At 36.1% G+C, this 15,326-nt stretch overlaps 1 protein-coding gene across 50 annotated transcripts in view; it reads right to left on the minus strand.

The window, feature by feature from the left end:
• Nucleotides 1-15,326, minus strand: part of RIMS2 (regulating synaptic membrane exocytosis 2) — a 456,898-nt gene that overhangs the window by 69,492 nt on the left and 372,080 nt on the right. For 28 of the 50 annotated variants that reach the window (XM_032680574.1, XM_032680663.1, XM_032680634.1 and 25 more), the window contains 2 exons: nucleotides 4,102-4,274; nucleotides 2,843-3,088 (listed from right to left, as the gene is read on the minus strand). The exons of 9 other annotated variants lie outside the window; for them this stretch is intronic. In XM_032680574.1, coding sequence (XP_032536465.1) covers nucleotides 2,843-3,088; nucleotides 4,102-4,274 — 419 coding nt within the window. The remainder of the gene's footprint in view (nucleotides 1-2,842; nucleotides 3,089-4,101; nucleotides 4,275-15,326) is intronic. 13 more of the 50 variants (XM_032680746.1, XM_032680755.1, XM_032680726.1 and 10 more) reach the window with 1 other exon arrangement.

The following is a 15,326-nucleotide window of genomic DNA, read 5'->3' on the forward strand; positions in this document are numbered from 1 at the left end:
CACCCCTGTGAAGGAGCTTGCCCAAATTGAATTGACATGCTTTTTCTTCCAGCTTTACAAAACACTGCATTTAACAGTTAATAGCTGCAATCACAGTGGAAGGCCCATAAAATCTGCAATACTAAAATTAAATTTTAATGAAAAACTAAGGAAGAAATATGCACCAGGAATCAGTTTTAAAACCTACAAATTAATTTTTTAAAATTTTTTTTAATTGAATGATACAAAAAAAGAAATAAAAAGTGGATTTGAAATTAATCTTTATACCTAACAATGGAAGGGGAACAAAGGGCATGATGCATTAGGAAGGGTTTGTGTCTGAAGAAATACATTAGTTAAAACTATATCCTGCACTCTGTTTCTTGAATCTTTAAGTGACTCTGCAAAATTACATCCCAGATGACTTATTCCACTACAAATTCTCCTTTCTTGATTGTATCATCTTCCTACTTAATCAGCTGTAGTCCTTCTACTGTCCTTTAGCATTCACTTCCTTTCTTCACATGGGGTGTTACTGGTTCCTTCCAATACACAGCAAAACTTTGTGACTTGCACATGCTTTGCATTTCACATCTCTACCCTTTCTACCCACCCACACAGATAATTGCTTTGTCCATTCTCACCATTTCAAATGACATCTACTGCAGTTCTTTTCTCCAGCCCTGACAATTTATCCAATAACCCCTTCTAGGATACTGGTAGAAAGATTAAGTTTCATAACCTTCCTATTTGGCTGTGCCATCTTTCTCCATACATCAGTAAAAAGTTATACTCTCTTTTATCCAGTTCTACATAATTCATCTTTTTTTCCCAGTATTTTAGCATTTGTTTCTTGTCATATTTATTTTCTCTCATTCAAGACTGAAAGATCAGCTCCTGCTGCTCATCAGACTTGCCCCATCATCCACTTGATATATTTTTAGTAAGCACCTCATGTTTTCTCCTCATTGCCTGGAATGCATGAAAAGACCTCTCTAGAAACATTCACAAAGCCATCTTGTTTTCTTTGGTCCAATCTCCCCTTAGCATTCTCTATTGTCAAGATGTCCCTAACCCAGTGTTGTAACTATCTTCTGTCATGTGGAACATCTCTTAGTTCTTCTGTGCTTCCCCTTTTGAACTCATATGTTATTTCATGATATAGACTCTATGTGTTTGGAACAGAGATTGTGTTTTTCTACAGTATTTCAACAGTGAAATTGTGCTCTGTGGTTATAATCGCTGTGTACTCACATGATAAAACTACTGTGAGTATCAGAATTAATGCTTAGGATTGATATTTAAAAAAATGGAGGTTAAGATTTAGGGAAGTCTTAAACAGATTACCTGCAGTAAAAATTGTTAATTATTATTTTTTGTCCCTGATATCATCAGGGAGTTGGAATAAGAAATCATGTCAGGAAACTGTGAATACTGAATACTCAACAGCAAAGCTTGAGTGATGCTTTCTGTTTACTAACATGTGTTGCCAAGAAGGAATGCAATTATGATTTCCCTATAGGTCAACCATATGCCAAGGTTTAGTTTTACAAGGTTTAATGAAGAAAAATCTGATGCTGCAGCTACTTTTGCCAAAAAAGATGAATTGATTTAATGTGCTCCAGTGCTCCAAAAGCTAATGCAGTTTACTGTGCTGAGGTACTCTTTAAAATAGTCATGGGATGAATTGTGATGGGTATCTGTCTTCATGGTCATTTAAGTTACATTGAACCCAGCTATGATCTCAGCAGACTGAAGACCTTAGTGTGACTATTACCATTACTCATAAAGTATATAAGAACAGTAATGTCAAGAGGTATGAATTATCCTTAACAAGGTAATTTTTGATGATAAAGTGATTATGAGCAGCCCCCGCATGCACACATGTAAACTGGTAGCAAAGAAAGAGAGTGGATTTCCATAGAGTGCTCTGTGCTTACCCTAATGTATATGAGCAGAGTTTTACAGGCATAAGTTATTTAGAGGTAGTTTAGAATTGGCAAGATAAAAGAAAGTATATTTTTCTGAGATTTTCTGCCATTCTTGTGTGAGAAGGGTTTCAAGAATATTCATCAAATCTGAAACTCATTTTTTGCTAATGAATAAAGAAGGAATATTGTATTTCTCTCAATGCAATTTACATGGATTTTGCAATACAAAATGTCATAAATTTATATGGTTTTAAGGACTCATTGTAAAATGTATAATTCTAGAATATTATCTGATAAAACCAGAGCCAGTTGTGCTGAAATGTTTCTGGATACAGTACAGCAGCAGAGGTGCATGACCACTCCACCATACACCAATGCTTGACTGTTATTCAGAGTGAACAAATGAAAGAAAATAGGAAGACTCTGCTTTGACACTGATTGTCAATCACTATGCACAGTTTATCAACCTATCCAAAGAGGATTAGTAAAAAAAATTAAAAATCTATATTGTCTTCTTTAGTATGGCCATAAATGAAAGTAATTTTGATATTGATGAGATATCACTCAACAAAAGATTTTCCCTGAAATGATAATTAAGCATGAAATACAATAAGGAATTCTACAATTCCTACTGTTTATTATAGTCAAACCCAAACTGTGGTCTAAACCAATTTAAAAAATAGTATGCTGTAGTTGCATGCATATTAATGAGTCAAGTTGATGTGCTGCATCATTTCGTATGCATAACAAGCTCACTGAAGTTGAGAGTGAAACTTGATTAAATATGAAAGCATTATGACAGAAAGCAAAACAAAACAAAAAAAAAGCTGCAGAGAGCATAGGCAATAAGCAAGCAAAAGGAATAAAAAGGAAGGACAAATAGGGTCTTGGAGGCAGGAAAATAGGTCTATAGAAACAGAAGTATATTTTACCTGTCATCCTCTTTCCCTTCCTCAGCTTGGTCTTCTTGAGCTTTTTCATCATGCCCTGATTCTTTGATCTCCTCCTTATCACAGTTTTCTGTCACCTCTTGCCCTTCCCCTTTTTCATTAATTTCTTGCTCCTTTGCTTTTGCCTCCTCCTCCTCCTCCACTTTTTCTTCCTCCTCAGGAAATACTTCATCTTGTTCATCCCCTTCCAGCCCTCCCTCTTTTTTTCCCTCTATATCCCTTGTCCTTCTGAGGTCAACAAAAATTGAAAAAGGCATGCAAAAAGAAAAAAAAGAAAACAATAAATTAAAGTTAAGGTCATGAGGAAGAGCATGCATGAAAAAAGGAAATGCAAAAGAAATGAAATAAAAACTAAAGGATGGAAACAGTCATAAGGTAAATCATGCTGGCTAAGGGTCCAGCCTAAACTAGAGATCCTTCTAGGCTCTAGGAACATTTTCCTAGGAGAAAGTAAGTCCTTCTTCAAATAAGCAACACAAATAAGCATGGTAACACAAAACATTTAGAAATGTATACAGAACTGTGTGAAAGAAACAATATGGTCCTAGCAATGCTCATATAAGCAGACGCTTAAACAATTTTTTCAAACACACTATTTCTCACAAGAGGACAATTTTCTGAGAATTAATATAGGTGATGGAGGTGGGTTGCACTTTCGAGAAAAATTATCTTTCACTTGTGCACCAAGTGAAAGCCAAAGCTCCTATGAGTGCACACAAGGTGCAGGCAAAGAAAATACTGTGGTTTGGTCACAGATACACAATGTATGTCTTGTCGAAGAGCAGTTCGATGGTTGTACACTTACAGTGTACACCTAAATTGGATTAGTGTAAGTATTAAATAAATTGAACAGGTCTATAAAAGTTCAGCAGCTCTATTTAAAAGGAAAACAAGATACCTCTGCTGGCACAAATTTTCCAGTTAAACTGTGTTTTCAGCCATATTATTTTACAAAATGGTTTTCAGAAAGTGCAAATCTAAGTGTGTCTAATGCTTGCTGACAGCATATGTTTGTTATTTTAGTGTATGTTACATAATCCAAGATGATAAACTTGGCTAAAAACAAATTCCATGAAGAACTTCAAAAAACATAAAACGCAAAAGAAGTTTAAACCAGTATTTTGGAAATTCCCTGCAAATTTCATTCTAGGTAAAATATTAATTTCAAATACACATATCAATAAGTGTTCAGTTACACAAATTACACAGCTGTAGCTGGCACTACAGCTCATTGTGCTCACCTTATTTTCTTGTTTCCTCTTGGCCGCTCTGACTGGACGGACATGTAGCTTGTGCTGCTGAAACGTGAAGCGCTGCTTGTCCGTGACACAGCGGAGACATCGCTGACATCGCTGTCAGAAGACTTATTGGAAACATTGTCTGAGCCTCGATGAGGATCCCGCCCTGACCGATACTGCAAGAGGGAAGGGACAAAGATACAGATGTTGTCAGTGACACGCTACCACAAATCAGCTGTGGAGCTGGTCCCTATCTAAACTGCCTTAGTCACTACATTGCCTGACCTTTTATATTGACGTTTTTAACTGATACGGAATATAAGTTATGTCTTGGTTTCTATTAATTTTACTCTGCTTTGCTATCCCATTCAAGTTATTAGCTCCTCAGGTTCAACCATAGAGTGACTTGTACAAAACTTCCAGTACATTCAAAAGTTTCACAAAGCTTAGCAAAGACATCTAAACCATCATTGAATATTCTTACAACAACTGTTTCACCAGTGCAGAAAGGAAAGTAGAGAGATTAGTGACTTGCCTGTGATTACTGAGTTCATGAAAGATTAAACACAAGACAGAATGTGCTGCATGCTATCTATAGAGTATGTGTCTCTTTTGGGGCCTAGCCTGTTTACAAGAACTTCTAATTGACAAATGTTATTTTTTTTTTTTTCCAAGTAAATAGGTAGATGAGAATATCAAATCAAAAGACAAAGTGATGATGTAGCTGTGCAAACTGAACTGCTGTGCTGGGAAACCTGAAAGGATGGGACAGGACTAGAGATAATTTGTAGGGAAAATGTACATGTGCCTCAGAAACTAAAGGATTACAAAGGTATTTGAGCTTATTAACAGTAAATACCAAACATGGAACTGTCAGGTGACTGGTGATTAGCAGTAAGCCCATACAACATACAGTATTGTGCAGTGGTATTCAGATTAGATCTGAACAAAATATGATGGCTATTTGTCCTTCTTACACATTAGCTCTAAATTAAGTCTGTGCCACTCTGCTTGCAACAAACGTTGGGTAGAGCCCTTCCCAAATCTTTGTTCACGAAGCCTAGCCATGATGACCTAAGATTAATGGCTACAGCTCAGCCACTCTGCACTGCACTATATACAAATATAATAAAAGGCAGAAAGATATTTTTCCCTCTCCTCTTCATATATAGACATTTCTGTGTATACAGGAATCTGATGGGCTACTACTGATAATCTTTTCAGAAAAATAGTACTGCAACATGAATTGTCAATGAACACAAGGTAATTGTTTAGAAATAAGACAGTGTGGAAATATATGAAAAGCAGAACAGACAGGACTGATAGAAAACAAGGGAGAAAATAATGTGCCTCATACATCAGTGGCTTGTTGAAATTTTGGGGTAGCAACATCATTCAGCCATCTGGAGAAAATAAAAGTGGAAGATCTGTGTAGTACTGCAGAAGACAAGGTTTGGCTATGAAATTTGGTGCTTTTTTATAGTTTTAGAACTGTCTTTCATGAAGTACACAGAAAATTTGTTTCTATTCTCTTACAAGGAATGTTAAACTGGGAAATATTCTGAAAGATTGTGCAGTATCTAAATTGCATTTCAAAATAACATTTCAGTGCCTATTCATCATAAATTATTTTTACGCTTAGAACTAGTAAATTATTTTGCTAATTTCAAGACAGGGAAATTAAATAAAAACAAGAAAAAATGTACCCCTGCTGCAGAAAGTGACCAAGCACAGCCTGAACTCCACACTTAGGAAAGCAGTTTTACATTCTGCAGTTGTTTTCCTGATCTGTACTAATTTATGGTATTTGTGTTCATCAGCAAACACTCAAGTCCTCCCCAACCTTTATGTGTGAAAGTGCACTTAGCCACTCATAAATTCACAGAGTATCTTTGTGATTATAACGTTCAAAAGTTTTAATATTTACTGACTGGTTTTATTGATTCCATTTACTTGATAAAGGATACAGTACATATTATAACTGATATATTCATTTGGGAACATAAAAGCAATGATTAAGCAGCTATCCCGATCATCAGAGATAGCTGAACATTATACCAGAATAAAAGCAGTGTTCTTTTTCAGGAAGTCCTTTTAAAAGAGCTACATAGCCCTTCAGAGAAGAAAAAACTAATCATGCCAAGTTAAATGTGTATATACTGATTGTAGCTATTCCATTCCCCCCACCTAACCTTCCCTGTGATCATTTTGCGTTGAAGACAAAGTTGTGAATGCAGTTTACGTTGATTTAGTCTAAAGCTACTAAGACTGGGAAGTACAGCCTGGCTTACTGGGCTACCACCACACACTATGGAAAGGCAACACAGAGCTGCCCTCAGGCCTCCAGCGCTGGCCAAGGCTCCCAGGCAGATGTAATTGCCATCCCAAGCCCTTTGCTGACAAGGATACACCAAGCTCATGTACAGCCGAGATGTAAATGCCTGTATGAACATCTGTCGTACTGACAGTGGTTACTGACCCCGGGCCAGGGACATCGCCAGCACGGCAGGCATAGCGTGGCTCTGCTTTGGGGAAGTAAGATGGGCCACAGTGTCAGATGTAAATCATTGATGGAATTGTTGCAATTAGGGGATAGATAATTACTTGTGATGATTCATAGAATAACAGACCTCAGCCTGCAGATCCCACACTGATCTTGCCCAGCAGTCTATGGAAATGAGCCCTTCTGAATGAAATAAATGCAAGTAACATGAAGTGGCAAACTGTATCAGCATTCCACAAAGTTATTCTACAGAGTCACTCTGCAGTACATAAAGTTTCAAAAACCTATGGTTTTGATTTTCTCTGTTTCATTTCCACACCTGGGGAATGTCAGTTCTTAAAATATACTTTTCATAGCAATGTGCTGTATATAACAAATCAAACTTTTCCATAAATAGAACAAACGTATCATGGTTTGTTTGTTTGTTTGGTTTTTTTTTAAAGCCAATGTAATAGTAATAATCTAGTAATATATAGTGAAGATTGAAAATTGCTTTGGCAAGAAAAACACTTAAAGGTAAATAATTTAAGAAATATAATGTGAAAAAAGATCATCAAATCATTACCTTGTCTCTTTTTTTCTCAGTTGTATGTAGAGGTACTTCCCATCAAATGTTTTTAATTGGGTCAGATGGTACAGAAATATTATGTGACCTTTACAGCTTCAGGATATGTTAGGTTGAAGATTAGGAAGTATAATTGAACCTTTCATTAAATCTGAATATCTGAATATACAAAATTTTTTTTAAGATTTTATTTATCCATTGTCTGAGTTACAGTCTTGGCATCTGCTAGCTGCCTACCACAGTAACATGTAGTAAAGTGAAATTAAATTGTCTTTCTTGCTGGACGAAGCTCAGATATCTCATATTCATTCATTAGTTCTGCTCCAAATTGCTCTTTATTCTGCTGATAAGGTCTACTTTTGACCTTGTATCTGACTTAATTTTGTTTAGGAAATGGATTACAGTAGTGTATTGCATATTAGTGTTTCAATAACTGCAGCACAGAAGACTAAGGGAATCATACTGCTTCTCTGACAGAAGCCATGCTGGCATTTCACTTTTGCATCTGTTTCTTAAATTGCAATTCTATATACAGACGTTTCTGAAGTGCTCTTTTGCTGCCTGCCTCAAAAGTAAAATGGCATTTCAATTGTGCAAAAATTGATTTTTAAAAAGTATTCAGTTCTTTCATGTCGTATACTCTGACTGTAAAATGTAACAATTTATTCAGTTTTGTGCTATTGCTTTTTCAGTATTTGTGTGGCTAAAGTTGCCCCAAGGCATCACATCTTCATATAAGTCACATACTTCCTTTCTTTCTTTTTGCAAATTTCATTTTTTTTTTTCTAAATGTCACCAACTGTATGAGAAGATCAACTACTGGATTGAAAATATAATTTTTAACCAAGTGCCATCCACCAATTATATCTGAAACACTAATACTATCCCTCTCCACTGCCATCCCTACATTCTGTGATGTAGGGTTTGTGCCATCTGAATGCACACAGCCAGGGAACTGCAGCCTCCATGGCTGGATTCAGGCTGCAGCATGGCCACAGATTTAGATCATCAGCTCCAGCAGCTGTCCTGTGTGCTCCCATTTCCCTCAGGAGAAAACATGGACAATAAGGAAGCTCCATAGCTCCCCTGGTATGGACAATCAGGAGGCCAAGGCTGTGTTGACATGAACCTGCCCATCACGCAGGTTAATTAAAAAGTTTCTTTCACATTTCTTTGTTTTTTAAATACCAGCCACAGCAGTAGGAAAATTGTCTCCTGACTTTCCTCGTGCTGGAAATATATGCCTCTTTTGCTGGAATAAGGTTAAATTTTCATTTCCAACCCAATCAAGACTCATACAATATAGGCAGCATTCTGGACTTTATGACCCATAAAGCAGTAACAATGATCAGAGTCTTGAAGCTGTTTCAACAATAGGAAGTCTGCTGCAAGCAGAGGGCTTGATTAAAAGATGCTTTTGTATTTTTAATAGTAAGATGATTTTGTCCTATTTTGCCATGTTGAAGAATGAGAAAAATTGCATTATTATGGATTCTATCAAACAAGTTCTAAAGTTTCCAAGATCATTTTCCTCTGCATTAGTAAAATAATCAGCTGGAGACCTTAACAAAAGGATAGTTAGGTGTTAGTGCCTGTGTCTTTTCACTGCAAGAGGTTACTGTCCTGTAGTGATGAATTCGTACTTATTAAAGCTGAAAAGCAAATACCTGCTCTGCTTCCTTATACAACAACCCTCGCAAACATTTTTACCTCTTGGTGAACTATCAATATGTCTATGTGGCTGAAAAGCCACATAGAGCAACAGCTCCTCTGACACTGATGCTCTTATTTCTGCAAAGAAACTGTTTTGGAACTTCTAATTCAAAGGGAGTTTTAAAGTGTTTCATGTTGCTTTAATCTATTGTTACCAGTCTTCCGTCTTGGACTATATACTCATGCAGTTGTCCAGGCAATTGAAATTGTCAGTGATTTCTAACCATCTTTCTATCTTATCATCATTTTTCTTTTTTTTTTTTTTTTATAGTCTACTCATAAGTTTGTATTTGCTAGCATTTACATAGGGACATGCAAATCTGGTCAATGTTTTTACTGATCAAAATGTTGGGAAGATGTTTCAGACAATTGTCCATTGTGCTGCTACCAAAATATTAAAAAAGCATTATGGACTATTTCAATAGTTCTTTGCCTCACTGACAAAAGCTCTTGAGCAGCCAGAGCACAGCAATTGTATGAAATGTTCTATAATTTCAAATGTAGCTTTTGGTGCAAGTTCCCAGCCTCTAAAGGCATTGCAAATTTTAGTTACCACACATCATTTCAATGAATGTTATTTGATTGTTTGATTCTTTCTAAAACCTTTGTTAATGGCTGCCTAATGAAGTCTGCCATTAAAAGGAAAACCAAATACTTAGTAATAATTGCAACGATAACATTATGTTTACATAAAGCAAAACATTCAGAGACATTTTTACAAAATACCGTATACAAATGAATACATAGAGAGAATATATGTTCATTTGCAGTTTGCATACACACAAACCAAGATGAAGGCTATGATGCTCTTGCATGTAATTAATCCTTAGCTAACTCAATAATCTGTGCTTACATTTGTCACTCTTGTCAAGATCCATCAAGGCACTTGAGATACAGCTAGCCAGGTCTGCCTCTGCCAGCCCTACTTTAGCTATCACATGCCATACAGGTGTCCCCTGGGAGATATAAGGACTGTCCCTGAAGAGATTAATTCTTGAACTGCTCTTATGTGAGGCATATAATGAGCTCCACAATTGCCTTGAGCTATTCAACATGGAGTTACAGTCAGTTCTACCTTAGACTCATTCTTGACTGCTGATCCTGGCTTCTGCTTTGTAGTCCTGTATCCTATCCCATCTTCCTTCTTTTTATTTCTAAATCTTGGGTCATGCTTCTTTAACTCTATATTTTGCTTCTGATGAGTCCTATTTGCAATGTTGCAACTCTGTTCTCCAGAACTGTTCCAACTCTCAGCCAGTTCTTGCTTTGTATTAAACACCCTTTGATCTGAGCCTGGTTCTATTGCACTCTTGGCATTCTTGTCTTGCATTAACATAAAAGAGAGAGCTACATACGAAGTTTTTAATTAGGAGCAGTACAGTGCCTGGACCAGTAAACCTAGCTGGATGTACAGTGACTCTCTATATATCCATTCCTCACTGCCATTCCTTATCATACATAATTTTTTTCCTCATTAGTCAGAACATTCCAATCCACTTCTACCTTGGATAAAAAGAACTGACTGTTTTGCCAAACCTGATTTGCAAAACCCGATTTGCAAAACCCACCTTCTAAACCATCATAATTTACAGAAAAGTTAGGCCACCAATTGATGTATCAGCAAAAATGAGTATCCATATTTTTACTGAACATGTGAAAAGAGCCTACTTCAAAAGTTCTCACATCTTTGTGGTTATGTGCCATCTATTTTATCCATTTCACTAACAAGTGCTCACATATGCAGTCTTACACAGGAGTTCCTAAAACTTGATTTCACTATGGGATTAAGCCATGTTGCAAACAGCATCCTACTGCTAAATTAATGAAGGAAAACTGAACAATGAAATAGATTGAGTCAGCAGTGGGCCTTGACAGCAAAGAGGGGCAGCCTTGGTTATACAGACTTGAATATAACGAGTAGATCAAGAGTGATTACTCGACAGTCATTAGCTCACATCTACAATATTGTAAACCAGTTTTGAGGCCCAAAGTACAACAATGACATCAATAAACTAGATTGAGTTTATTGGAAGGCCACTAAGATGGCTGAGGGAGTTGGGCTTGTTCTGCCTGGAGAAGTGATGGCTATAGGAGTATCTAACAGCAGTTTATCAGATCATACAGGAGAGGATGTAAAAAAGACAGAGCCATTCACAAGCAGCTCTGACCAGTGTAAGTAGGCACATTTTTACAACAGGTACAGTGAAGCAACAGATCAAGTTGCCCAGAGAAGTTGTGCAGTTTCCTTGAATGTTTTCAAGACCTTACTGGGTAAAGCCCTGAGAAACTTGTACTGATCTCACAGCTGACCTTACTTCTGACCCCTGCTAGGGCTTGCTAGGGCTTGCAAGAAACAGTTCCTGAGGTGCCCTCCAACCCAAATTAGTCTGTCATGCCATGGGTCAGGGTGATCCAGGAGCTGAAGAAGAAACTGCAAGTGCAGCAGTAATGCAGAAGCCACCAATGTATCATGTCTATGTATCATGACAACTGGAAATCTAGGGAAGTAGTCTGGAGGCAAGTCAAATCAAAAGACAAAAAATCATGCGCTTCACATATGCTGGCATATGGTGACATTTTTTTAAGGACTCCTAATGTGCACATATTAAATAAATATAGGACAGCACTAGAAAATATTCTGACATTACATCAAGAGAATTTACAGAACCCGTAAATCTTTGGTAAATTAGGAAGCAGTAAGGCAGGTCTTGGGCATTTGGGTCATTTAGTGAGCTTGAGAATTAGCTTGTCAAAAAATTTCTCTTCTTACAAAACAAATATGTTCCTGCAGTCGGTTTCAAAACTGTCATATGTCACTAGATAGTCTTTTACTCTGATGTTCTTTTTCATACAATATGACTTTTGGAATATAAGGCAACCTCTAATTTCAACTGCACTAGCATCTGCACTGAAATCAAGCTGTTATTAATGCAGAATTAATTCACAAAGATAGTTTTATTAAGTCTAGGGAACTAAGTATTATTATTTAATCTTACTTTACCTCAGGACCAAATTTTAAAAATTTTGAAAGAAGAGAGAATGGCAAACTTTCTGCTGCAATATAGAGTTACCACATTATTCTAAAGACTATTCAAAATCACATTGACTTTGTTTAAAATCCCACCTCCTCTATTAAAAACACAGTGGGTGAAAACCTCTTGTTTAAGAAGATAAGTAAACCAACAGAGGAATAGTTATAAGCATCACCTCAAAAATTCTTAAAGGGCAATCCAAGATATGTTACACATTGAGTGAAAATATACAGTTTATACTGACCAAGCAGGTGTCTCATAATTTCTCATCAAAAGTTACCTTAAAGTCACTACTTATAGAGAGAGCTTCTACATCAAATAATTGAAACAGGACACCAGGACATGACATTTCATAGTACCAAGAGGCTACACCACTGAGTCCTTTGGTGGTATGCCTCATGTACGACATAACTGGACATCTTTAAAAGTGAAGATAACTACTTTCTATTATTTATCAAGGTAAGTAACTGAGATTTTTAAGAAGAGTTTTCACAGCTCGAATAGTAAAGTAAGACAATCTTTTCCATGGTCCTAGTTGATTCTGACAGGCAAAAGCAAGATCCAGGTATAGCATACAGCTAGGGCAAAACAGCTATAATTGACTATATAAATTGGAAGGAATAGAAAATCTTATGTGTCCTGTGGATAGACTTCACCTTACAACAAGATCTGATGATTCCAACATGCCTGAACAAGTTATAGGTGAATATAGGTGAATGCTTTCCTGTAGCCAGAATATTCCCAAAAGTGTCTGAAAAAGGCAATGATCTTAAAGAAATATGAGTCTACATAAGGAAGGCAAATAAAGAAGAGCTTCAAAAGAAGAACTCTTTAATGAGAATTAAGAGTAGAAGGTTATCCAATAAAAAGTCCTTCTTTTCTGATATTAATTTAGGAAAGTATACAAAATGGAAAGTAAAACAAAGCTCTTTCTAAGGTTTATTTGAAACATTTGCCATCCAAGTTCCCTTTCTGATCTCCTGCTGATACTCCTGATACTGCTGATCTCCTCCTGAATTTTAACTGCTATTTAAAACAGGGCAAAGTCAGTCACCAAGTTTCACTTCAGTGAAATGGGTCCACAGTCTGGCTATGTGAGGTAAACTTACATCTACCTCACAAACTCCCCATCATCTTTTTGATTGCCATACATAACTTCTTGGCAGTCTTATATAGAAAGAAGAAAACGTATTTAAAATAGAGATCAGCTATCCTTTAGTAATCCAGAACACTATGTCAAATCTCCTGAAGATGCATCATGGACACTGTTCATGCCAAAAGTATGAGCTGTTCAAGTCAGGGTGGTTACAAAAACACAGGTGTCCAGGGCTTCACAATTTACTGTGCAATTGCATTTAACGGTATCTCCAGTGCTTTATTTCCTGGTGAACTTCCTCATGTTTGTCAGACTAATTGGTGAGCCTACAGTTAACTCACTTGTTCAGTGGGTTCAATTTCAGTGATAACTCTTCTTTGTCTGCCCCTTTTTGGTCTTCCAACTCTAGTACACCCTACTTACATTGGACAAACTGAATCAAAGCATGCTTCCTGTATTTATGTTCTTTAAGTGATTCACATGCCATTTCTGTTACCGCTGCTCTCAAAATCTCTTGCACTTCATACAGTCCTGCCATCCAGTCAACAGCTTATTTTTCAAAGAGAGTAACAAGGCAGGATTTCTGTTTTAAAAAATCATCTAGTGTCTCTGATTGTTCTACCCTGTTTGGGTTTCTTTGAGACGTTACTTTGCAAATGCAAAATAGGAAATCAAACAATATGCATTTTATGCATATTTTTTATGCATCAACCTGGATTTAAAATTGCATTTCCATAATTTGTTTTCAGACCTTTGGTCTCATGAAAACAAAAACAAGTGAAAAAAAATAATAAGGCAACCATCTTTTCTTATCACAGAATTTCTGTTTCATTACATTTTGGTTTACCCCAAAAGCCTGTTAAGTATTTCAACATACCTGATGGCTTGAGAACAGAGATATGAACTTTCCCCTTAATCCTACTTTTGCTATGTAACATTTAAATATGCCTTTCACCAAATTTGTCCTGGTACACGGCACCTTCAAAGGAATTCATGCTGAAGAGAACAGCTGGATTGATACATGACCATCTGGTGAGTTCTGTAAGCAGAAGTGCCTAAGGACACAATTGCTCAAGAATAGGTTATAAATATATCTTTATATATTTATGATTCCAGTTTTAAGTCCTTAAATACATAGATATGAAAGGATAGCCTCCAAAATCAAGCATGATTTGAGGGGATGTCACATAAGTTTTTTCTTAATGTCTTGTTTTCATTGATTATTAGGATATATCTTGGAAGATCCCTGTACAATAAAAAATATATCAGCTCAGCTGATAACTTTTCTGTAAATTCTCTGATGATCTACATCTAGCTAAAGGAAAAATAAATCTGCAAGATATAGATACCAGCATTGCCTCATCCCTCATAGGCAATTTAAACTGCTCAGAAGACATTATTTTCTCTAAAATGTATGTTCTCAGCAACTTTACCCTCATTATATTGCAACTAGCAGAAAAAAGACTGCAGGGAGATCCTGAGCATGCAAACTGCTTCTACAGATCAGAAAAACTGAACTCTGTTTTTCTCTTCAGTCATTGAGTTTTGGTTCTCAAAGAGGGAGTAATTAGAAAACATGTATTACTTAAGTCTCTCATATCTCATTATAAATACTATAATGATTTATCTCTTTGCTTACTTGTAAGGTTAATTTGAATTCAATTTTACAGAAAATATGCAATACCTGTTAACATTACTTACAACTTCATCTTTACCATGTAAACCACTTTAACCACTAAGATAGTAATATGTAACATTTGTGGAAAAGAAACAAACCAAAAAATTCAGTTGAAACTGTATAAGAAATTTAGATCATTTTGCAAGACAGGTGCATATATCAGGTACTATTCTGGGATCAAAAACTTCTGTAAACATTTTTGAAGATCTTTAATGTTTATGAATTTTTAGAATAATTGAAGTCCTTAAAGTTATTTTCATTTACAGATGTTTCCTTAGCATAGCATTAGCATTGCATTTCCCAAACTAATGTGACTAGAAACTAGGTGAGGGAAAGGAAACACAGTTTGTTGCTTTTTCACAATTCTTGAAACTGAAAGTCAAAATTGAATTTACATTTCACCTCTTAGATACAGAACACTATGTCATAGTGTTTTGAATTTTGTTTTCAGAAATCATATTCTGACTAAACTGTAGATATTACTAATTAGCTAGTTGTTTCAGATTAAACTGCAGAAGTACACAAATTATCAGAATTGTTCTTTATGTGACTGCATGTGCCACTCAAGAGAGAACAGAAACAGAATTACGCATCCTACTTCTCAGAAATTAACATATCTAAGATGTTCTATATAATGCAAC

This window comes from Chiroxiphia lanceolata, chromosome 1 (assembly GCF_009829145.1).
Source record: "Chiroxiphia lanceolata isolate bChiLan1 chromosome 1, bChiLan1.pri, whole genome shotgun sequence".
Taxonomy (NCBI): domain Eukaryota; kingdom Metazoa; phylum Chordata; class Aves; order Passeriformes; family Pipridae; genus Chiroxiphia; species Chiroxiphia lanceolata.